The 23,267-nt window shown below is 49.3% G+C and overlaps 1 protein-coding gene and 2 pseudogenes across 5 annotated transcripts in view; 2 read left to right on the plus strand and 1 right to left on the minus strand.

The window, feature by feature from the left end:
* The window catches only part of Rph3a (rabphilin 3A), a 77,084-nt gene extending 72,149 nt beyond the window's left edge, over positions 1–4,935 (plus strand). For all 5 annotated transcript variants that reach the window (XM_041648781.1, XM_041648782.1, XM_041648780.1 and 2 more), the window contains 3 exons: positions 157–238; positions 2,891–2,987; positions 3,660–4,935. In XM_041648781.1, coding sequence (XP_041504715.1) covers positions 157–238; positions 2,891–2,987; positions 3,660–3,790 — 310 coding nt within the window. In that variant the 3' untranslated portion in view covers positions 3,791–4,935. The remainder of the gene's footprint in view (positions 1–156; positions 239–2,890; positions 2,988–3,659) is intronic.
* A 2,262-nt stretch (positions 4,936–7,197) lies between these two features.
* LOC121445928 lies at positions 7,198–8,340 on the minus strand (annotated as a pseudogene).
* A 131-nt stretch (positions 8,341–8,471) lies between these two features.
* On the plus strand, positions 8,472–21,338 carry LOC121445929 (annotated as a pseudogene).
* The last annotated feature ends 1,929 nt before the right edge of the window (positions 21,339–23,267 follow it).

The following is a 23,267-nucleotide window of genomic DNA, read 5'->3' on the forward strand; positions in this document are numbered from 1 at the left end:
GCCTTGGGAGGAGTTTAAACTCTCCCCTGAGGTCACAGGAAGCCAGCAGTCAGTACTGAGACACAGAATGCCATGAGGGGCTCAGAGCAGGGCCCCCACCCTCCAAGGTGTCACCAGTGTTGGGTCACTTTCTGACTTATGGTTGTCTCTTCCCAGCTGGCTGAAACCAGACATGGGGAAGAAAGCCAAGCACAAGACTCAGATCAAAAAGAAAACCCTGAACCCCGAGTTTAATGAGGTAAGGCTGTCTCCATCTTTGTCATACTGGTGGAGACTTCCTGCCTGTGAGAGAAGATTGAATCCCTTCCAGAAGAGTCCTGACTGCCTCAAAAGAGCAGTTTTTTTTAAATCGATAAGCTTGAGTTATGTCCGAAGGAAGGGGACGGACTCCCTGCCGCAAAGCCCACCGCTTGAGAATGCTGCAGGAGGAAGCTGTTTTCAGATGCTGACCTAAGCCACCCCCAGCGTCTTTCCTGAGCAGTGTGAACATGAATTAGATCAGTGGCACCCTCAGCCACCTCCCTCAAGTCCCACTCACATAGGCTCCCTCCCCTGTGTTCTCAAAGGCCTCCATCTGGGCTCAGACCCTGGGATGTTATACCTGAATCATTGCAGTATATGCCTGCTCCCTCCTCCAAGTCCTGACACCGGCTCCATATAAGAGCAGAAAACTTGAATATGAATGTATTCAAGTGGCTGTACCACCCTCTGCCTCTTTTCCTCCCTGACCAACTCCTATCCATGCCTCAAAACACAGAATCTGTGTGATCTCCCCCACACAAGCTTTCTCCTACATTTCCAGAGTCCTTGGCCCTCCCTCTCATACCAAACCCCTGCTTCTCCATTATTCTTTGCTTCTCCATTACATGTGGATAAGCCAGCCAAGCAGGAGGGGGCCGGGTGTCTGTCCCACCAGCAAAGGACTGAATAAGGAGTATGAAGGAATGCAATTGTAAGCCCACCTACTTAGACAGCCTCCATTTCAAAGCCCAAACAAAGGGAAAAATATACTCTTGGGACGCAAGGAGACCAGGGCTGAACTGGACCCCCAGCCCTGAGTCCCACCCTGTCCTGCTTGGGCTGTCCCACCACCCCTGTGCTCTCCCTCTCACCTTGCCTCTGAGTTATTAATACTGGATTCTACCATGCTTTGTAAGTGGGGGAGGGATGTATGATGGGTTTTGAAAACCAGCATCCAAACACTTACTCAGGAGACTAACACTGCAGCTTGCCCTACCCTCAGCAAGGCTAAGGCAAGAGGTCCAGAAGTTCAAGGCTATCCTAGACTATCTAGTGAGACCCCAAGACACTGTCCCAAAATAAAGCAAAACAAGAAGAAGAAGAGGAGGAGGAGAAGGAGGAGGAGGAGGAGGAGAAAGAAGAAGAAGAAGAAGAAGAAGAAGAAGAAGAAGAAGAAGAAGAAGAAGAAGAAGAAGAAGAAGAATCCCATCATCTCTCCCCTCCCTTGGCCTCAGAAGTGACTTTTCTTGGAAGCAACAATAGTACACACTTCCGAGTTTTAGAGACATGCAGCCAGATAGATCAGTTATAGTTCATCTGACGTCACTGTATACACCACAATCAGAAATGCATTTCCTGGAAAGTGTCCTATGTAGATTGTCATGGATGGATGGAGTGATCTTGCCCCCTGGATGCCAAAGGTGGTGCCTCTAATGACTGAAAATTAGAGACAGCTTACACACTCATCTGTGAGGGACCAGGTTACACCTGGACAGTCACTAAATGTTACCATTAACATGATGGTGTAGACCCAAGAGATGGCACAGAGAGAACGGGCCCTGATGGCCTGTGTTTGTTTTCTGAGACTTACATGGTAGGAGACTCGCACCAGTGGTCCTCTGACCTCTATACGTGAGCCATGGCTTGCAAAGACACATAAACACGTGAATATATTTTCAAAGTGATGACATTTAAAACATTCTTTGTTCATTTGTGTTTTTTGAGACGAGGTCTTGCTTGGTACTCCTGGTTAGCTTAGAACTCACTTTGAGCTAAAGCTGGCCTAAAACCTGTGGTGGTCCTCTTGCCTCAGCCTTCCAAGTGCTTGGGTTAAAGACATGAACCATCTCATCCACATGAAATATTTTTGGAAAATGTGCTAAGTTGGTTTTTTAACATAGGTTACAGAGTAAAAAGAGGAAACCTAAAAACTTTAGGTTTAGGATTCATTGTTGTTGATTTTTTTAAAATCACACATCAGTATAAATGAACATGGGCTGTTCTTGGGTGGCTGTGGATAATGTGTCATGGCTTCCACTGACAGTGGCCATTCTTGGGTGGCTGTGGATAATGTGTCATGGCTTCCACTGACAGTGGGGTTCTTGGGTAGCTGTAGATATCATGGCTTCCTTCCTTGTTTGTCTGAATAATGAACATGACTGAATTTTACAAGTTGGCAGGAAAGTTGCTTTAAAAAAACCATATTGTTAAGCTTAGTGGTGGCTGAGGCTGAGGTAGGAGACTAATCTATGAGTTCAAGGCTAGCCTGGGCTACACAGTTGAGTTCAGGCCAGCCTGAGATAACTGAGTCCCTGTCTCATAAGCAAAATCAGACAAAGACCTCTGTCTGGGCTTTTGTCAATCCCTAAATGCTAAGTAAGGTCCTATGCCCTCTCAGGAAGCCTCCAGAAGGGCTGAGTTCACCATTCTTGGCCAGTGACTGCCCCAGTACCAAACAGACCCAGCTGCCAGAGTCACCAGGATTTATTGTCCTAAGGAGTGTTTGTTGGAAAGAGATGACAGGCCTGGAGTAGGAAGAATTCTTTGCTCCCAGAATGCCTTGCTCCAGGGACTCCTCAGGCTCCTTCCCTAGCTGCCTGTGTTGGAGGCTCTGGGGATTGTTGCTCAGCCTTCCCTATCCTGTTCACAGGAATTTTTTTATGACATCAAACACAGCGACCTGGCCAAAAAGTCCCTGGATATCTCAGTATGGGACTACGACATCGGCAAATCTAACGATTACATCGGTGAGTGCCCCGGTTCTGCGGATAGCCCCCTCGTCTGGCTCTCCACCGAGAGGATGTCTTCCAGGGATGGGGAGACCATGCTCATACCACCCCATCTTCCCGCAGTTCTGTAGGCTCAGAGCTAGCCTGGGACTCAGGGTCCTGACTTTGATCCCACCTGGATGTGCCTTTACATGAAAAGGTACACACCATGGCAGAATAACTAAACCCCAGGAGAGCAGAGAGTGCCCTCTGCAGGAAACAAGAGAGTCCTACCCCCAATCTCTATGCAAGTTCCCAAAGAAAGCTTTAACCTCACCAGCCCTTCTAAATGCCAAGGATAGACAATCCCAAGTGTGGCACAGGGAGAGATTCCAGGCAGGGATCAGGGTGAAAGCGACCCTTTGGGGAGCAACAGTGACTGCCCAGTATGTGGAGACCATGCAGAAAAATAAAGTAGAAGCTGGGCAAAGATTTGCAGGGGCTTGGTGCTGCAGTAAAGAGCCATAGCAGGTTCTTGAGGTTCAGAGGGTTACATAGTAACAGACCTCTTCTGAGGGGTGGGCAAGGCTGGGGATGTCACTGCTTGGTGGCCATCTTTCTCACAATTATACTCTTGAGTCAAGGGACATGAGTGGCCACAGTCCCTCTCCACTGACCTGCCCCCCCCCTTCCTTCTCTGCTCATCCCCAGGAGGCTGCCAGCTGGGGATCTCAGCCAAGGGTGAGCGCTTGAAACATTGGTATGAATGTCTGAAGAACAAGGACAAGAAGATTGAACGCTGGCACCAACTGCAGAACGAGAACCATGTGTCAAGTGATTAGGACCTAGCGCCCCAGTGCCCCTGTCTCCACCCTAGTTGCTCTCCCCTCTCAGAGCCTTCCTTGTTACCCTTGAGTCTTTGATATCTCTCCCAGTTCATACTGCTGCCAAAGACCTGCTCCCTGGGCTGCAGGGTCTGTATGCGAGCCCTCTCTGGTCCCTAGGGTAGGGTGGTGGGAGTGGGGAGATCTGACCTTGAACCCGTACAAGGTCATTCCCTGTGTCCTGTCTACGTGTCACTTTGGGCATTGGCAGACCCACAGACTGTAGGGACCAGCACAGGGACAGAAATTGTGCATCGAGACTGCCTCTGACCCCCCTCAAGACACCCCAAGAACAAACAGACCCACCCCGACTTTTAGACCTACCAGGAAATAGACATACAGAATAGACAGAGGGTCTGTACCCCTCTTCCAGGAAGATGCCCAGCTGCTTCCTAAGAAGCTAACCTAATCTTCCTAACTTCCCTTGCTCTCTCTCCTTGCACCTCCTTCCTCCCTGCTCACCTTCCAGCCTACCAATGCCCCTCACCCACCCTCCTGCCCTACTGCCTCTCTTCTCCTCTCCCCTCCACAGTGGGGGATGCGAGGCAGAGCCTCCCCTCTCCTTCCTGTGCCCATTGCCAGCCTAGTCAGCAACCTCACAAGCTGAATAAACCTGGCTCCACAACCCTGAAGTCACATTTTCCATTGGCATGCCTGGCTGTCCTCGGCCTGGGGGCTGCAGCGGGCACAGCCTGGGTGCATGGCAGCCTCCTCCAGCACTATAGACACCTTGAGGTCCAGGATTTTTTTTTCATTCCTGGCCCCCCAAATGGGTACAGGTGGCACAGAGCTCTGGATCTGAGGTGACCTCCCAGGCTACGCATTTTACCCCATTTTCTACTCTTCAGCAATGAACAGACACATTGCCCCCCTCTCCCACCCAGAGCCCTGCTGTTCTCTGTCTCTCTTCCCCAAGGTTCCTGGGGGCGATCAAATAACAAGAACTCTAATTGGGACAGAACAGCCTTGGTCTGTCACAAATCAAGAGGTATGTGGAGTCAGGCCATCATCCACGCACGAGAAGAAAGTCTAGTTTTTCCCACTTTGATAGTGTTTCCCCATCGGCGTCCAAGCCCTACCTCACCCCACTGTGACCGTCAGACTAAGACTAAAAGCTCTCATTCCCACGCACGAGAAGAAAGTCTAGTTTTTCCCACTTTGATAGTGTTTCCCCATCGGCGTCCAAGCCCTACCACACCCCACTGAGGCTGTCAGACTAAGACTAAAAACTCTCATTCCCAACTCAGTCTTGCTAATTTCTTCCAATGTCCCTTGGGATTCCCCCACCCACCCAGTGACTTGTGCTGTTCCTGAGGGACTCTTGTGTTACCCTGAAATGACTCTCTGTTTAGTCCCCGCAGTCCCCATGCTCTGCCCACTTCCCTGTCATGGTCGCCCTTAGGAGAAAGCATGCTGGCTGTGTCTCCCAAGCCTAATGCGGGTTCTGGCTCTGGATTTGGAATGCAGCCTGCTCGAAGCGTCCTGATACCCCTGCTCCTCCCCCACACCCCCTTTAGGTAGAACACGCGCCCCTAGGTGCATGCACGATGCCCACTGCCTTTACTTTGCACTGATGTAGCCAAAAATAAAGTAGGAATATGCAAGAAAGTGGCTGTCCTGCTTCTCTTCCTTGGTGGTTTCTCGAAGTTTCTTCTGCCTTCCTACCAGGATATGTATTGGCTTGGGGATCACAAGAAATTTATTGGGGTGCAGTGAAGGAACTCAGCAGAGGTACTGTGCTGTTTGACTGATTTCATCCTGAGAATAGGCAGATTGGCTCAAGAAACCCAGTCCACCATCTTCTTAGAAGCCAGCTTGTGGGAGCCCACCAAACAGAGGGCATACCTTCATCCCCACACTCCCATCTTTGGAGAAGTACCAACAACCATGGGACTAAGTATACTGAGATCCCGAGATCTGGGAAGATGGTTCAGTCAGTAAAGAGCCTGCCTGGCAACATGAGGACCAGAGTTCAGATCCCCAGAACCTATGTGAAGAGTCAGTTTTGGGCCAGTGGGTAAAGGTTCCTGTTGCATGAGCCCGGAGACCTGATTTCAATCCCTGGAACAGCACGAAAGTGTAAAGAGAGAACAGATTCCACATAGTGTTCCCCTGAGCTGCACATGCATGTCATGGTACAATGCTCCGCCCATATCACACGCACGCACGCACACACAGAGTAAAGCTGGGCGTGGTGGTGTGGGATTATAGTCTGAGCACTGGGGAGGGAGAAGGAGGAGAGAAGCCCTGGTGATCAATGAGCTCCAGGTTCACTGAGAGACCTTGCCTCAAAAAATAAGTAGAGTGCAATAAAGAAAGACACTATTGTCGACCTCTGACCACCAGTTACACACATGTACAGACATATAAACATGTATACATACATATAACCCCCAACACACACAACTCCCCACCTCGAAACAAGACTCGAGTGGGGGCCTGTTCAATTCATTAATTTATCAAACAGCTGAGAAAACAAAGACTCAAGGAATAGGAGGGAGCTGGGCCTCCAGACTCCCAGCCCAGTGCTCAACACAGTGGCAGCAACTAAGGATTGCACAGACCATCCAGTACCACCTGTGTGTTCTACCACCTCCTATCGCCCAGGGAGCCAGATAAATACATCTAGAAAAATCTGCCCGCCCCTCTCGACAGGGTCTCATATAGTCCAGGACAGCCCTGAACTCCCCATGTAGTCTAGGCTAGCTCTGAACTCCTGACTCCCCACCTTCACCTTTAGAATGCTTGGATTGGTTGCAGGTGTGTATGACACCCTTGGCTCCTCAAGAGGATTTAAATTTTTTTTCCATTCTCCTTTATTCCATAAACACCTAGTTACAAGTTTAACAAATGATTTATTTTTATAAAGACAGAGAAGGGTATAGAAAAGTGTCTTTTTGTGATGTGGGGTGGGAGAAGGGACAAAGAGTTGGGAACTAGTCCGCTCCCTCCACAGCCCTCACAGGACGATGGCATCTGCAGTGGGGCCCTGAAGAAGAGGTGGGCAAGGGTCCAGGGGAGCTGAGGGATGGTGATCCCTAAACCCAGAGTTTGTACCCCAAAACATTCAATGCGTGGCAGGGGTTTAAGGAAGATGAGGTGGCTCGGATATGGAGCAGTAAAATGAAAACTAGTTAGTGGAGTCAAGATGGGTGGGGTCACCATGGTGAGGGGAGAAAAGGTGGAAAACGTTGGTAGAGGGCAGTAAAAGGTTCTCCCTGAGATCCCCAGGGAGAGGTGGGGGCCAGCTTGCCTGTTAATTTAATATTAAATTGGGATGAAGTTGGGAAGGACAACGTTATTTCACGGGATGATCTCTCAGCCTCTCAGCCTGTACAAAAGAGACTGAGAGCCTGGGGCCTTCATCAGTTATAGCAAAGGGACTGTCAGGAGGGGGAGTCCTCAGGTCACTGGATAGCCAGGCAGGGAGGCCCCTTGCCTCCTCGTCCTCCACCAGCAGATGCCTCATGCCATGGAAATCCCAGAGGGCACTGCTGCCTGAATCGGGATGTCTCCCTTTGCCATTCATCATCAAATGGTGTGGGAGAATTGTCTGTATTCTGTCAATCATGTTTTAAGTAAACGCTGATTGGCCAGGCAGGAAGTATAGGCAGGTCAACCAGTCAGGAAGTAGAGGCAGGGTGATGAGAACAGAATTCTGGGAAGGAGGAAGCCCATTCCTCCATTCCAGCCCAGACCGCTGAGAAGCAAGATGTAACCTGCCCAGCTGAAAGGTACTGAGCCATGTGGCCAACATAGATAAGAATAATGGGTTAATATAAGCTATAAGAGCTAATAAGTAGCCTGAGCTAATGGGCCAATCAGTTTTATAACTTACGGAGATCTCTGTGTGATTTTCTTTGGGGCCTGCTGGCTGTGGGACCTGGTGGGAGGACAGAAATCCTGACAAGCAGGCTCTCATGTTACAATCAAAGGCTGCGGCCCCACTTTCATCCAGGTTGATGGATGTCGTCCTGCTGTTCTTCCTGGTCCCCTGTGTGGTGACTTCAGGAGCGAGCTCTGGAGGATGTGAGCCCTGTCCCAAATGTCATGGCCAATAGACATCTGCTCTAGACCACCGTCTAGACTCCCGGACAGTCCTCCTTGTCTCCTGGATCCTGCTTGGGGCAGAGCGCATCTCAGATGTCTCCTGGTAAACTTTCAGGGCTCCACCCCCAGTGCTGGAGTAGATGACAGTGGAGGAAGAAAAGGCCTGGCAGTTGCCTCCTGTGGCCACGTGTTACTGTTCCCAGTCATGTCATTCATGTCCCAAACATGTCCATGAAGCCACCAGACATTCCTAACATCCCAAAGGGAGAGACAGCCCCAGCCTGCATCCTGTGGCTGGCGGGCCTGGTTGCTGGCGTGTTACCATCTGTGATGCTAAGAAAGGGGCTATATCCAAAGCCGCCTAACAACATGTGGCGCATATACTGACGGTGAATTGCGAAGGGGTCCATCAGGAACATGGGATCTTCAGGCTTCTTGTCCTTCATGAAGCTGAACATCCTGATCTCAGCTCCAGGGGGCTCCACACGGTCGGTCCCCTCCACCCTGCCACCAACGCCATCTGGCCGCCATTTCTCGTGGGGGGCGGGCTGCAGGAGCAGGGTTGTGGCCTAGGATGCAGGATTGGTCCATGTGGGAGCTTCTTGCCTACAGCACCGCCTCCTGGCTCAGCGGCTACCTCTGTACCGCCCCCCACCCCCAGCCCTCAGCCTGCAGAGCTGAACCTCTCCTCAAGACTGTATTGTGTCCCTGAAAGACAAGAGCCGTTTATTGGAAGGCCAGCCACTTCCTGCCAAGCTGGTCTGTTCCTCCCAAGGGTAAGTTCTTCCAGGACAGTTTCATAGAGGACCACCTTCTTCCCGACACCAGCTTCCGTAATGATGTCAGAGCCGTCATCGATGTCATGTGTACTTTTCTGAAGGAGAGATGCTTCCAAGGCGCCACCCACCCTGTGAGGGTCTCCAAGGTGGTGAAGGTGAGTCCCCCTCAGGCTGAACTGACCTTGATTGGGTGGGAGAGGACCCTCAGGAGCCAGACTGCAGCTCTGACCCCGTGTCTTCACTTCCAATCACAGCTGCGAAGTGCCCCCAGGTCCCACATCCGTGTTAGGAAAAGAGCCTCAGCTACAGTTTGTGTTTCACCCTCCCAGGCCACATCTGTTTCAGAGACAGGGAAACTGAGGCCAAGCTCAGGGAAGCAGTTTTCTGGAGAGTAGTGGATCAAGGGATCTAATATTTGCCCGGATGTGTGACCTTGGATGAGTGGATTACCATCTCCATGCCCAGGTTCTCTCCTCCTGTAATGGCGCAGGAATTGAAGACTAAGTCAAATGTGACAGGGGACAGACCAAGACCCCACATGCTGGGTGACTGAACTGATGGACCCTGACTGAGCCTGGTTCTGGGTCTCGGACTTCATCAGTACCTAATTTACTGTGAAGGCTACAGAAATAAAGTTCTTTTATTTTCTATTTTTAGTTGTTTTTATTTTTATTTTTTTTTTAATTTTGTGGAAGGGCACTGTGTTTGTGCAGTGCCCTCGGGGTTAAAGAGCAGGTGTTACATCCTGTTAGCTGGAGTTGCACAGGTGGTTGTGAGCTGGTCTGTGCGGGTGCTGGTCTCTGAGCTGGGGACAGCTGTAACCCAGCAGGTGCTTTTAACTACCGAGCCACCTCTCCACCCTCAGATATGACATTCATAATGACCACTTCACAGTGGCTGGGCCTCACGTGAGGGTCTGTTCTCAGCAGGAGTTCTTCTTTTTAAAATACTTTGTTTCAAATGTGGATCTCATTTTACTAAACCTTTTCTGTTGCTCTATGACTTTTATGTTATTTTATATTACACAAGGCATTTTTCATCCAGGTATGTGATGTATGTGAGCATATTCCACCAACTAACAATGCCAACGATGAGGATCAGGACAATAGTGTCATAGCACTGTGTTAATTTCTCACAGTCTCCTCGCGCCCACTACCATCCTTTCCTACCCTTTGCTCCCATGCTGACCTCCCCCAGAGAATCCCCCTCTGATTTTGTGTCTGGATTCCACATGAGAGAAAATGTGCCATTGTGTCTTCCTTCATGACCCACTCTTGTTCCTCTTCCTTTAGACCCCCCGCCTTCCTTACATAGTCCTTCCCTCCTCTCTCTCTCTCTCTCTCTCTCTCTCTCTCTCTCTCTCTCTCTCTCACACACACACACACACACACACACACACACACACACACTCACACACATACCGCCATATCTTATTGTTCTTAGGACCTGGCCAATCAAAACTACATTAGGCACTAAGTAAATCACTCACTAAAATCACACAGTGGCTGGAAAGGTGGCTCAGTGGATAAGGCAATTGCTGAGCCCACCCAAACTTAGGGAGTGCCACACATGGGGGACAGAGATAGGGATAATCTCTAAGACTTGGTGGATGCCAGCCAAGCTCCACATTCACAGAGAGACCCTGCCACTAAGGAAGAAGGACATAAAGTATAAAGGAAGACACCCAGTATCCCCTCTTGTTTCCAAACATAGGTGTATAATGTCTCATGAACACACACATACCCAATACATACACACATAGGGCAGAGACTCTGTAAGCATGAGATACATGATAGAAAACACAGCACACTGCTCCACAGCCAACTCTGACACAAACAGGAGTGAACACACATGACAAGTCCCATGCAGAGGATACTGGACACCAGAGCATGGCTGGCCATTATTACATGACCGTGCAGCCCTCTCATGTGTGGCCACAGTGTGCTATTTTCTCCCACCACCATCTCCAGACCTGTGAGAAAGGGTCTGCACTAGGACAGGTTGGAGGCAGGATCTTTGCAAGTGGATGCAGTTCTGAGGTGAGGGAGGACACATGGATACTTGCTGTGGTAAAACTCTGCCCTGTTTCCTGAACCCTACAGCCAGTGAGCTTATTCCCCTTAGCATGACCAATGAACCACAAAGAAGGGCTGGGGTGTTATCTAAGTGAAGCCTCCTTTACAGGCCATGTCAGCGTCTACTGCAAGCCTGACCCTGAGATCTACAGACGGCTCATCAGGAAGTGCACATTCCTGGGCAAGGAGGGCGAGTTCTCCACCTGCTTCATAGAACTTCAGAGAAACTTCCTGAAGCGTCGTCCGACCAAGCTGAAGAGTCTCATCCGCCTGATCAAACACTTGTACCAACGGGTATGGCATCTCGTCCAGCTACCATAAGCTCTATCTTTACAGGGAGTGGATACAGCCAGGGAAAAGAAGGAGTATTCTAGTTTGCTTTCCGTTGACATGATATTTTTGTCACACAACAAAATGCCACTTGGGAAGGAAAGGTCTTATTTGGTTACATCCCAGTCACAGTTCATCACTGAGGGATTAAAGGTCAATTAAAGGGGCCATGGAGGAACTCTGCTTACTGCCTTGCTGTCCATGGCTCACACAGCTTGCATTCACACACAGTCAAGGGTCACCTGCCCAGGCACGAGCCATCTACACCAATCACTAATCAGGAACATATCCCCACAGGCTACCTTAACTCAGTCTGAGGGAGGCATTTTTTGATTAAGGTAACCTCCTACTAGATGTCTAGTTGACCAAAACTAATCAGCACAGTTGACTGCTTTTCAAGTTGATACACAAAGAGCCACTATTAAACCATAACCTTTCCTTTCTTAATTATCCCTAAGATCTCGTGTTAATATCAAATTATAAAATACAATATAGCCTTAAATGTCTCAAAGTTAAAAGATTCCAACACTTATAAAAATTTGTCTCTCAACTGTGAATTCCTATAAAATTTCAGAGCCTGTGATAAAACCTTCAATTGTGAGCATCATTACTATCCTGCCCCCATTCCCTAGCTGTCACTCACAGTGTCACGATTCCTCCTGTGTCTGCTGGGAAATGCTCAGTCTCTGTGGACCTCATGGTCTCCATGTCAACCACTCAGCCCTTGGCTATAGCATGGGAGCGTCGATAGACTTAATCTACATGAACAGGTGTAGCTGTGTGTCAGTAAACCTGTGATGACATCAGGTGGCAGCTGAACTGACCCCATGAGAAGTGGTCCCCACACAACAGCTGACAGGCCTGTTCTTCTCATTGCCTTTCTCTTCTCAGTGTAAGGAGAAGCTGAGGAAGCCGCTGCCCCCCACAGTATGCCCTGGAGCTGCTCACAGTCTATGCCTGGGAACGTGGGAGTGGAGTCACTGAGTTCAACACAGACCGGGGCTTCCGGACAGTCTTGGAACTGGTCACTAAGTACAGGGAACTCGAATCTACTGGACAAAGTATTATGACTTTCAAGATCAAGACATCTCCAAATACCTGCACAGACAGCTCACAAGAGCCAGGTAGACTGTCCCCTCATGACTCAGCTCCTCACAAGGAGTATAGGCTGCAGCAGTGTATTGAAAAGGAGGAGATGGGAACTCCGTCACTGTGCTGGCCACCGTCCTGCTGTTCCCTTATTGAAATAAAGACTTGCAGCTCTGGGAGACAAAGATGGGTGCTTCAGTCTGCAGATGAGGAGACCAAGGCTCTGACCTCATCCAGACCCAAACAGTAGAGAGAGGGGAGTGCATGGAGTGGGAACTGAGACTTTCCAGCAGTGACAGAAGTTGTGAGCGCTGCTAGGCATCACAACTAACTCATGGATCAATTAATGGTAAATAATACAGTAGACTTGTTGCCCAAGCTAGGGACATGCTGTGGTTCTGTGTTATGTTCAGCCTTCATACCCCATCCTTTGAGCCTGGCTGGTTGAATGCTTCCCAACTCACAGATCAGAGAGGCTGAAGGACCTGCCCCAGGGCACACAGCTACTATAGGGTAGAGGATTGGATCCCAGGCCTTCCAGGTCATGTCCAAGGCTTGCTTTATGCTGTGGGGCAGGGACTCAGGACAAATTTTGGGTACTGATGCTCCGCTAGGCTCCTCCCCTGCCCTTATACAGTGGTACCCGGGGCACTGGCCAGCTGGTCTCTTCCCTTGCAGAACTTTGATCCTGGACCCAGCTGACCCAACAGGGAACATGGCTGGTGGGAACGCAAATGGCTGGTATCAGTTGGCAGGAGAGGTTGTGACCTGGCTTTGGTACCCATGCTTTAAGAATAGGGATGGTGAAACAGATAAGAGCAAAATACCATGGAAACGCCACAAAGAAATCATTACTCTGTACACTAACTTAAAATCATATAAATACGTAAAAGTATCAAGAAAACTTATAACATTTGCCTTTTATTCTTCAATGTTTTCTGGTGAACTTTATTTCAACTTTGTAAAAGCTAATAAAACATGTAATTGTTTTATTTCATTAAAAGTGAATAATCCATTTGTAAAAAAAAAAAAAAGAACAGGGATGGTTCCCAGTACGCTCCTAGGATGTGCCGGTGAGACCTTGTCATCATCCTGACCCCTTCCACACAGCTTTAGTCCCTTCATCTGGTTGGAGAATATTCTCGCAGAGATGTGTTCTCACTTCCAGGGAGGCCATTTTAGCAGCATTCAGAGATGTCACAGGCTGGCAAGATGGCGCAGTGGGTAAAGCACATGCTGCCAACAATGGTGACCTGGATTTGATCCTAGAACCCCGTGATAGAAGGAGAGACCAACTCCTCCAAGTTATCATCTGACCTACACCTCTGCGCTGTTACACAAGTGGACATGCGCTCTCTCTCTTTCTCTCTCTCTCTCCATCCCTCTCCCTCCCCCCCACATACATAGTCACAAATTTACACAAACTTCTTTCAAACTTACACACATGTACACACACACTTCTAAACTTACTCACTTAATCACACTCATACCTTCCCTCCATCCTCAGGTGGGCAAGAATGGGGCATCAGTCCTCCTGTGAGCACAGCAGCACCTGCCCAGAGGCTCTGGAGTCAGGGGATGTGCTCCTTTCCTTGACCAGAGAGGGCAGGATGCTGCCCAAGGTCCCAGTTAGGGAGTGTCCAATCTTGGTCAGATTCCAGGCTTCTTACCCCTGATGGCCTACCCTTTTATCCTGTCCCATCACAGAAAGCCTTCCTTACATCTGTCTTACCCTCTGACAGTGTTCTCTGGGGGACAAGAGATTAAGAAGGGGAGGGGAGAACTCAAGCTTGAGTTCCGGCTTCTGGCTGTATATCTGATGGGAGGTTGTGTTCAATGTCTGATCAACAACAACGAACCACAGCAGAAGCCATGAGGGTGTGAGAGATGAGCCAGGAGTGTGTGTGTGTGTGTGTGTGTGCGCGCGCGTGCGCGCGCGCACGCTTGTGTTTATGGTTCAACTAGATGCATTTATTGTGCACTTGTTACACGCTCCACATGGGTCCAGGCACTGATTGCTCAGCCCTGGACAGAGCAGAAACAAATCATTACAGCATTTTATTCTGGTAGGTTGGGATCCCTCCAGGTCTCTTATTTATAAATCCACGACAGGAATCCGGTTCTTTCTGTCCATGTCCCCAAGACAAGACTCAAGACCTGCCCCATCTGACTCAGAAGCTGTTCTGCAGCTGCGCACGGCTATAGGGACCTGGGAGTGTGAGCAGTGCACATGAAGATGCATGGTGGCTGCAGCAAGCAGGCTGGGATTCGAGGAAATGCATGAAAAATAAAAAGTGCATTGAATTTGTGACACTGGTGACTTTGAAACGTGGTTGTCCGTGGTGATGATGAACTTTTGATGCGCTGCGTTCAATCACAAGGAGTCTCAGCTTTGTCTCTGTTTGTCTTTATCTCTGTCCCTTGAAGAGAGGATCTCATTATCTGTCCCAGGCTGCCTGCAACTCATAGCAATCCTTCTGCCTTAGTCTCCTGAGCTCTGGAATTACACACACACACACACACACACACACACACACACACTACCAACCTCTACACAGAGAACTAGATGGGTTCCATAGTTCAGTGTTGTAAACCAGCGACTCATTTGTCAGACCCATAAATACCCAAATCCCTCAACCACAAAAGACCCGTGTGTGTGCTCACCACTTGGGCCCTGCTCACTAGGAGGTCTGGGCATTGTTCAGGGCCACCTGTTCCCATCCCCAGTTTCCACTCTCTTAAACATTGTGTGTGGGGGGGAGAAGTGGGTCTACTTGGCCCTCATTCATTCAGTTCACATAATAGACACCTTGAGAACCAGAAGCACCAATGTCCAGGGTGGTAGGGGACACTTGTCACCTTGATTGCCGGACAAATCACATTCTGCCGTGTGCTCTGTCTGAGCCCATGGTGGACCCAGTAATGCTGGTCTATGATTTAAGTCTTGCCTAGTTTGAAAGACCTCCAGATGCACAGAGAAGGTTTTAACAAACAATGCCCAGGGGATCCCCATGTATCCTGCCAAGCTGAGGGGGACCCACCTTGTGAGCCATCATGTACCCCACACTAAAGCAAGTCTACATGTGACATGGAATGTCCACATCCCATTCCTTCATGATAGAATGACCCCTTGTGTGGACCTCCGAGAGCAGAAATGGCAGCAGGAGTGTGGTTCATCAGGGAAAGCCTGGCCTGGAGTGCTCCAGTGATAGGCAGTGGATACAGCTCAGTGGCAGAGTGCTTACCCAGCATGCATGAGGGCAGACATAAAGAATCATCCTGAGCTGCCTGTGGTTTTGATGTCAGAGCCAAGAAAACAGACTCAGTCATCATGGCTAAGCTGTTTTCTGTTTTCTAGTGATTCTCTGCTTCCGTTTTGGATGGCCTTCGTACATGGCCAAGGTGAGGGTGGGATTTATTCCTGTCAGTGGAGATCCAGCTTTCCCAATTCCCTCTGCAGAAGATCCCTCTTCCCCATTGTGTGTTCTTGGTCACCTGGTCAGAAGCCCTTAACCATTCTGATAGTTGGTCTTCTCAAACATCGTTCGGGCCGTGTGAATCCAGAAGAAACGCCACAGATGGTGAGTAGCCCTGACAGCAGGCTGCGGAGTGAAGGAAGCAGTCAACAGACATTTCTATAAATGTCCTCAGACATGCCCAGAGGTGTTTTGGTCTAAGGCTGGGGAAGTTGGTCATGAAGATGAGCCATCATGGGCCATTAGAAAGAAACAGAGGATGATGTCTAGAGGGTAAGAGCAGTGACTGTCACAGCAGGTCCCGCCAGTGACTGACCTGAATTGGGTTTCAGAGTTGAACCCATTGAGTATACATGAAGTGGCTTCCTGGGGTGTATGTGTTGGTGTATTCGGTCAGTACAATAAATAACCAGACCAGCTCAAGAACAACAGATATAATTTAATAATTGAAAAAGGAGGGAACTCACGCTACAAGAGTGGAAGGTCCGAAGTCCAAAAGGGTCCGGCAAGCACTGCGTAGAGTGCACATGCACCTACCTACCCCGGTTTTTCTACCTGGGCTCCAGGCGGCCATACCCTAACCAGATATGATTGGTTGAGCTTCCCCATCATCGGAGAACTGAATCCTTGTAGTACCATGGTGGACAGAGCAATGCCTCCCCTCAATAGAATACTCTTTACTCAGTGGGTGGGCACTGCAGAGCTTGCTGCTCCCAACCTTAGGCAGAGGTCAAAGTTGAAAACTGGGCTGGGAAACTCAAAGTGTCTACCATCAAGCCCTGCTACTCCTGTAGCCAGCATGGATGGTAAGTCAGAACCAACATGGTACCCACAGGAAGTGTGGGGATGAGAACTGTGCTCCGGGCTAAAGGGCTCTTGAGCAGTTCCACTGCACAACATGGTGGTCGGACACAGTGGTATGAAAGTGTCAGTTGTGGACATCCTACTCCACCTGAGAGATGGTCCTGCCTCACTATTGTCATGGAAACCCGATCCTGCCACCTTGTCGCTCCTCCCTTAGGCTGATCATCACTCATTCCTGTAGCCTGCGGTTAGCCTCCATGGTCTTTATCATTGGGAAGGCTCTCAATGGTCCACACAAGGGGTCATTTCATCATGGAGACATGGTTGTGGCCTTTATATGCTACATGTAGATTTGCTTTAGTGTGTGGTACATGATGGCTCATGTGGTGGGTCCTGTCAGCTTGGTGGGAGACCTGCGGGACCTTTGGGCATTGTTTATTCAAAACTTCTCTGTTTATCTTGCAAGAGGCCATAGGAGTACACAGTAGGTGACAACTAGTATTCAATAGGCCTACCTACCAGATGAGTGACTCTGATGGGGAGCCTCACTTGGCAAAGTCGTGGGTCACTGGCTGCAGAAAACAGTTTGTCTCTGTAATTTTTCTCATGAGCCACTAATAACAGCTATGGGTATTTTATCACTGTTTGTGTGTGTTTGTCCCATGAAAATACTCTATCTACTGGGCACATATAGCTGTGGATGGTCAGGAAGATGATTTCTGCGTAAATTTGAAATTCTGATGAATAGAAATAATAGGATATTTTTTATTACTCAGATTGACATAAGAAAGCAATAGTGTTCTTAGTCACAAAGACAGCTGATTTTAGACTTCAGAACAAATTCAAAGCAAACTGGTTGCCCCTGGAGATGAATATCTGGTTGTCCCTAGAGACAAATACAAGAGGACAATTTCTGCTTTGCTGATTTGAGGTCAGATCATGAAGCAACTTTAGTCAACATAACTTTCTCAGCTGTGGGGAGTTCTGTACACACTCCCCAACCTCAAGCTTCAGTCAGCTGTTTATTGTTTAGGTCCTGAATTCCAATGTCACTTTTCTGTCTGGGAACCCCGACCACTCAGAGTTACGTGCACGGCCAAGTGTCACTCATTGGAAGGTCAGTGTGACATCCCTAGCCTGAGGGAAACTGTGTGATCAGTACAGCTCCGTTTCTTATTCAGTGCTGTGACCCTGAAGATCTGATTCATATTTGCCCAGCGGTTTTGGCTATGAGATGAAGCCAGAGAGATGTAGGAGAGGAGATGAGAGATGGAGAGAGAAGTGTTATGTAGGTGTATGTAAAGAGACGTGGCTGTGTGGAGACAGAGATTTTCAGAAAGGGGTTTTTCAAGATGAAGTAACAGAGAAAGTTACCATTAGAAAGTGTGTGTTTCCTTATTTACCCCTCAGATAGAAAAGTCTAGGTCACACTGCATTTGTGGATTTTTTGCATACCCTGGAGGCAGCCTTGAAGCAGGCTCTCCAAAAGGCCACCAGCAGTATCTAGGGGTGTTTCAGAAAAGGCAAGGCTGGAATTGTAGACCCAGCATCACCAGGTTCACCAGGACTCAGATAGAGCACAAGGCAGGGTGTGATGTATTCTGAGGTCTAGGGGACCTCTGGGTTTTCTCACACCCTAGAACACTGGGGCTCCTGGTTTTCAGGCCCACTAGAGTGAGAACTGAATGAAAGAGCACTGACAGGATATCTGCTACCCCCAGTTATTAAGAACATGGGTACTGGGGACAGAGCAGGCTTTGGGGAATGGTTAGCCCTGTGCAATGCTCTGAACTCTTGATGAGCAGGGCCCAAGAGGTGAGCACACATATGGATCTTTTGTGTTAATGAATGAGCCGCTGGTTCACAACACTACCATGGAACCATTTAGTTCTCTGTGTGAAGGGTGTGTGTGTGTGTGTGTGTGTGTGTGTGTGTGTGTGTGTATAATTTCAGAGCTGGAAGACTAAGGCAGAAGGATTGCTGTGAGTTCCAGGCAGCCTGGGACACATAATGAGATCCTCTCTCCGAAAGAAAGAGGGGCAGGGGAAAGGAGGGAGAGACAGAGAGGGGCAAAGCTGAGACTCCTTGTGATTTAACACAGTGCATCAAAGGTTCATCATCATCACAGACAACCATGCTTCTGTTTTTGTGACCACAAATGTCACAAATTCAATGCATTTTTGTCACACACTTCCTCGAAACCCAGCCTGCATGCTGCAGCCACCATGCATCTTCATGTGTACAGCTCACACTCCCAGGTCCCTGTAGCCATGCGCAGCTGCAGAACAGCTTCTGAGTCAGATGGAGCAGGTCTTGGAATCTTGTATTGGGGACAAGGACAGAAGGAACCAGGGATTCCTGATTCCGGTTGATGTATAAGTGACCTGGGGGATCACAAGCCATGTGACATCATAGCTATAGTGGTTGGTTCTGCTCTGTCCTCAGCTGAGCAATCAGTGCCTGGATCTATGGGGAGCATGTAGCATGTACGCAATAAATGCATCTAGTTGAACCATGACCACACACACACACACACACACACACACACACACACACCCCTATACTTCTCTGGCTTGTCTCACACACCCTCATGGCATTTGCTGTGGTTTATTGTTGTTGATTAGACTTTGGACAGAACAGGTGCACAGACAGAATCAAGCTTGAATTCTCCCTCCCCTTCTGAATCTCTAGTACCCCAGAGAACACTGTCAGAGGATAAGGCAGATGAAGCAGGCTGTTTGTGATGGGACAGGATGGAAGGGTAGGCAGGCAGGAGTCAGAAGCCTGGAATCTGACCCTAGAGTGGACACTCCTCTTCTGAGGCCTTGGGCAGCATCCTGCCCTTTCTGGTCAAGGCCTGCAGCAGAGGAGCACATCCCCTGACTCTGGAGCCTTCTGGGCAGGTGCTGCTATGCTCACTGAAAGAACCAACTCCTGTTCTCGTTCACCTGTGGATGGAGGGAAGGGAGGGCACATCAGGCCTACACTGCAGTCATCCCAGCACTGAGGCAGGAGGATGGCGATTGCAGGTCATCTACGACTACACAGCAGAAGTCCACAACAAAACAAAGAAAGAAAAACAACTAACCTGTTGGGGTGGCACAGGAACTCGGGGCTTCAATAGAAAACACAATCATGTCAGGAGCCCGCATTCCTATCGGGAAGGGTATGCAAATGAGCTCTGAGGGTGGGCACCATGACTGGCCACCTGGAGCCCCTTAGAAGAAGGGACTGCTCATCCCATGTTGGCAAGATGGACATCGGGACATCTTTATGGCTCAGCCCATTGTGGTCCATGTAGTCCGACCTGAGGTTCCCTCATTTAGTGACACATCTGCCAATTGGGAGAGAGGGACTAGCCACCTGTCTGCTGCGGGACAGCACTAAAGACCACAGTCACAGCTGCCTCCATCACATGTCCCAGATAACCTCTCACATTTTCCCCTCCCTTCCCGACCTTCTGAGGTTTGCTTCCAAGTCACTGCACCCATGCTAAGCTCCATCTTGATGCCATGCATGACCTCATCAGTTCCCCAGCATCAGGAAGTCCCCTACCTCACAAGAGAAAAGGTCCCTCTGCTTCTTTTTACCTGTGACACAGCTCCCCTGAGTCCTGTTGGCCACATGACAACGAGACAGGAAAGATGGGCTGCCTTATGGACCTGAGCACTGGCTTCAGTGTCCACAGGATTCCCTGGCCCACCTCTCCTTAGCTGAGCATCCCTGAGCCAGTGACTTCAGCTCTGAGTCACCTTTGCACATTCTCTATGTGTGTCAGTGTGTGGATGCACCTATGTGTTTGAGTGTGTCTGTGCTTATGTGAGTGTATGAGAGTTTGTGTATTTGCGTGTGTGTGTGAAAGTATGTTAGTGTTTTTATATGTGTGAGCTTATGAGTTTGCCAGAATGTGTGAGTGAATGTATGTATGTGAGTGTGTGTTTGTGTGTGCTCACTTGTGTAACAGACAGAGGTTAAGGTCAGAAGAAACTTGGATGAGTTGTTCTCTCCTTCTACCAAAGAGTTCTAGGGATCAAGCCCAGGACATCAGTATGGGCAGCACATGGTTTACCCACTGTGCCATCTTGCCAATGTGTGAAATATCCGAATGGTGCTAAAATGGCTGTAAAAGAAGCCACAGTAGAAGTGTGGAGAATTTCAGTCAAATACACATTGTTTGAGAATATTCTCCAAACATATGAAGTGTGCAAGGGGACAGAGTGATGACAATGTCTCACCAACACAGCCCAGGAGCGCACTGGGGACATATCACGATTCTTAACACATGAGTAATCCAGCCAGGCCACAGCTTCTTCTGCCAGCAGCCACCATCCCACTGGTTGGAACCAGCCACATTCCTTGTTGGGTCAGCCGGGTCCAGGATCACAGGGCTGCAGAGCAACATTCAGAGAAGGAACTGACCAGCTGTCTGGTACCCTAGGCACCACTGCACAGGGACAGGGGAGGAGCCCAGCAGAACACCCCTATTCAGTTTGTTCTGAGTCCTTGCCTGACAGCATAGAGCAAGCCTGGAGGGATCCTTGCCTATGACCTGGAAGGCCTGGGTTCTAATCCTCTACAGGTTAGTAACTGTGTCCTGGGACAGGTTCCTCAGCCTCTCTATCTGTAAGATGGACAGAGTTCAACCAGTTCATCTCAAAGGATGAGGTGTAAGGGCCGAACACAACACAAGATCAAGACATGTGACAAGTCACTGTATTGTTTACAGTTCATTAGTCCAGCACCAGTCTTCTGAGTCCCACAACCCTGATGACTTCTAATACAGCTAGAACATCTCAGTTACCGCTCCATGTACTCCCCTCCCTCTGCTGTTTGGGTCTGGACAGGGTCAAAGCCTTGTTCTCTGCATCTGCAGACAGGAGAGCCCACGCCGGCCTCCAAGTGATGGTGGCCCTCATGTCAATAAGGAGACAGCCTTGCACAGTGACAGGACACGGAGTTCCCACCTCCCCATTTCCACTGCTATAGTCTGGGTTTTCAGGCTGAGGAGCTGAGTCATGAGGGGATCAGCCTACCTGGCTCTTGTGAGCTGTCTGTGCAGGTATTTGGAGATGTCTTGGTCTTGAAAGTCATAATACATTGTCCAGTAGATTCGAAGCTCCCTGTACTTGGTGACCAGTTCCAAGACTGTCCGGAAGCCCCGGGCTGTGTTGAACTCAGTGTCTCCACTCACTTGTTCCCAGGCGTAGACTGTGAGCAGCTCCAGGGCATACTGTGGGGGCAGTGGCTTCCTCAGCTTCTCCTTACACTGAGAAGAGAAAGGAACAAGAACAAGTTGTGTTCAGCTGTTGTGTAGGGACCACTTCTCACTGACTCAGTTCAGTTGCAACCTGATGTTGTCATTACAGTACCCAAGCCCAGCAGGCCCAGGAGCTCACAGTGCCAGACCCTGAGTGACTGGGCCCGATTACTCCAGGATTTAGAAGCCTTTGACTTGTGACTTTAGCGTTCAGGCTGGACACTGGTTACCTTGGACTTCAAGCACAAGGATCCTGGCGCTAGGCTGTTTCTAATTCCCAGCTCCTAGCAGTGGGACTGCAGCAGGCAGCGCCTTCAAGTGTTACTTCAAAAGCCAATTAAAGACTTGACTTTGACAAGGAGAGAATGAAGATTTATTCACTGTGGTCATGCTGAGAAGTGGAACAAAGAGGTCCAGAGACACACCCTCCCCAAACAAAAATAAAAACAAAAGAAAACTGAAAAAGCAAAAGCCAAAACCAGTCTCCAGGGCACTGACGTGAGGTTCAGGTTGAAATAGAGAGAAAAGACTGGGGTATGGTTAGTGGAGAAGAGTGCGTGCCAGCACAAGGACACGAGTTCAAGTCCCAGAACCCCTGTTTAAAAAAAAAAAAGATGGTGTGTGATGGTGTCTTACTTGGGGTTATTGTTGCTGTCATGAAACACTTTGACCAAAAGCAACTTGAGGAGGAAAGGATTTACAAGGCAGGGACTGGAACTGGGCTAGAACCTGGAGGCAGGAGCTGATGCAGAGGCCATGGAGGGGTGCTGTTGACTGCTTGCTCTTCATGGCTTGCTCAGCCTGATTTCTTATAGAAGCCAGGACCATTAGCCCAGGGATGGCACCACCCAGAATGGGCTGGGCTCTCCCCCAGCAATCTTACCACCCAATCTTCTGGACACATTTTCTCAATTTAGGTTCCTTCCTTTCAGATAACTGGAGCTTGTATTAAGCTAACATGAAATTAGCCGGCATGGGTGGTGGATGCCTTAGTCTCGGTATTGTGGAGGTGGAGATGGGTGGGTCTTTGTGGCTCACTGGTTAACCAGCCTGGCTACAGCCTCTAGAATGCCGAGTGACTGTCATATAAAACAAGGTGAACGATGTCTGAGAAATGACAGCTGATGTTGCCTGTGACACACAGACACACATGTGAGTGAACTCACAGTAACTATGGTGAGTCCAGCATGCCTGGCAGCATCCCATCTAGCCACTGGACATTGCCACACGAAGCATCACAGCTGAATCTTATTTCCTCCGCATGGGCCTTTTCATGAGCGTTAAACCACTTAACTCACCGAAAGTGAACAGCTTGTCGTGGGGGAAGCGCATCACAGAAGTCAAAATCCGAAGCAGTGTCTGTGTGGAGGGTCCCATCATCTGGCCTTCAGCTCCACGACAGGAGGGAGGCCAAGCCAGTCATGCCTGGAGATACACAGAGAAGTCCTTCCTGGAAGGTCAGGAAGATGGGCTGGGGATCATTCATGGAAGACTCATAGCTGGCTCTCTCTACCACATAGGATGGGCACTGTCCAACCAATTACGAGTAAGTAGAGCACAGAATCCCTGGGACAA

Source organism: Microtus oregoni, unplaced genomic scaffold, assembly GCF_018167655.1.
Source record: "Microtus oregoni isolate MIOR12 unplaced genomic scaffold, Mior012 000003F_ref0000135, whole genome shotgun sequence".
NCBI lineage: Eukaryota > Metazoa > Chordata > Mammalia > Rodentia > Cricetidae > Microtus > Microtus oregoni.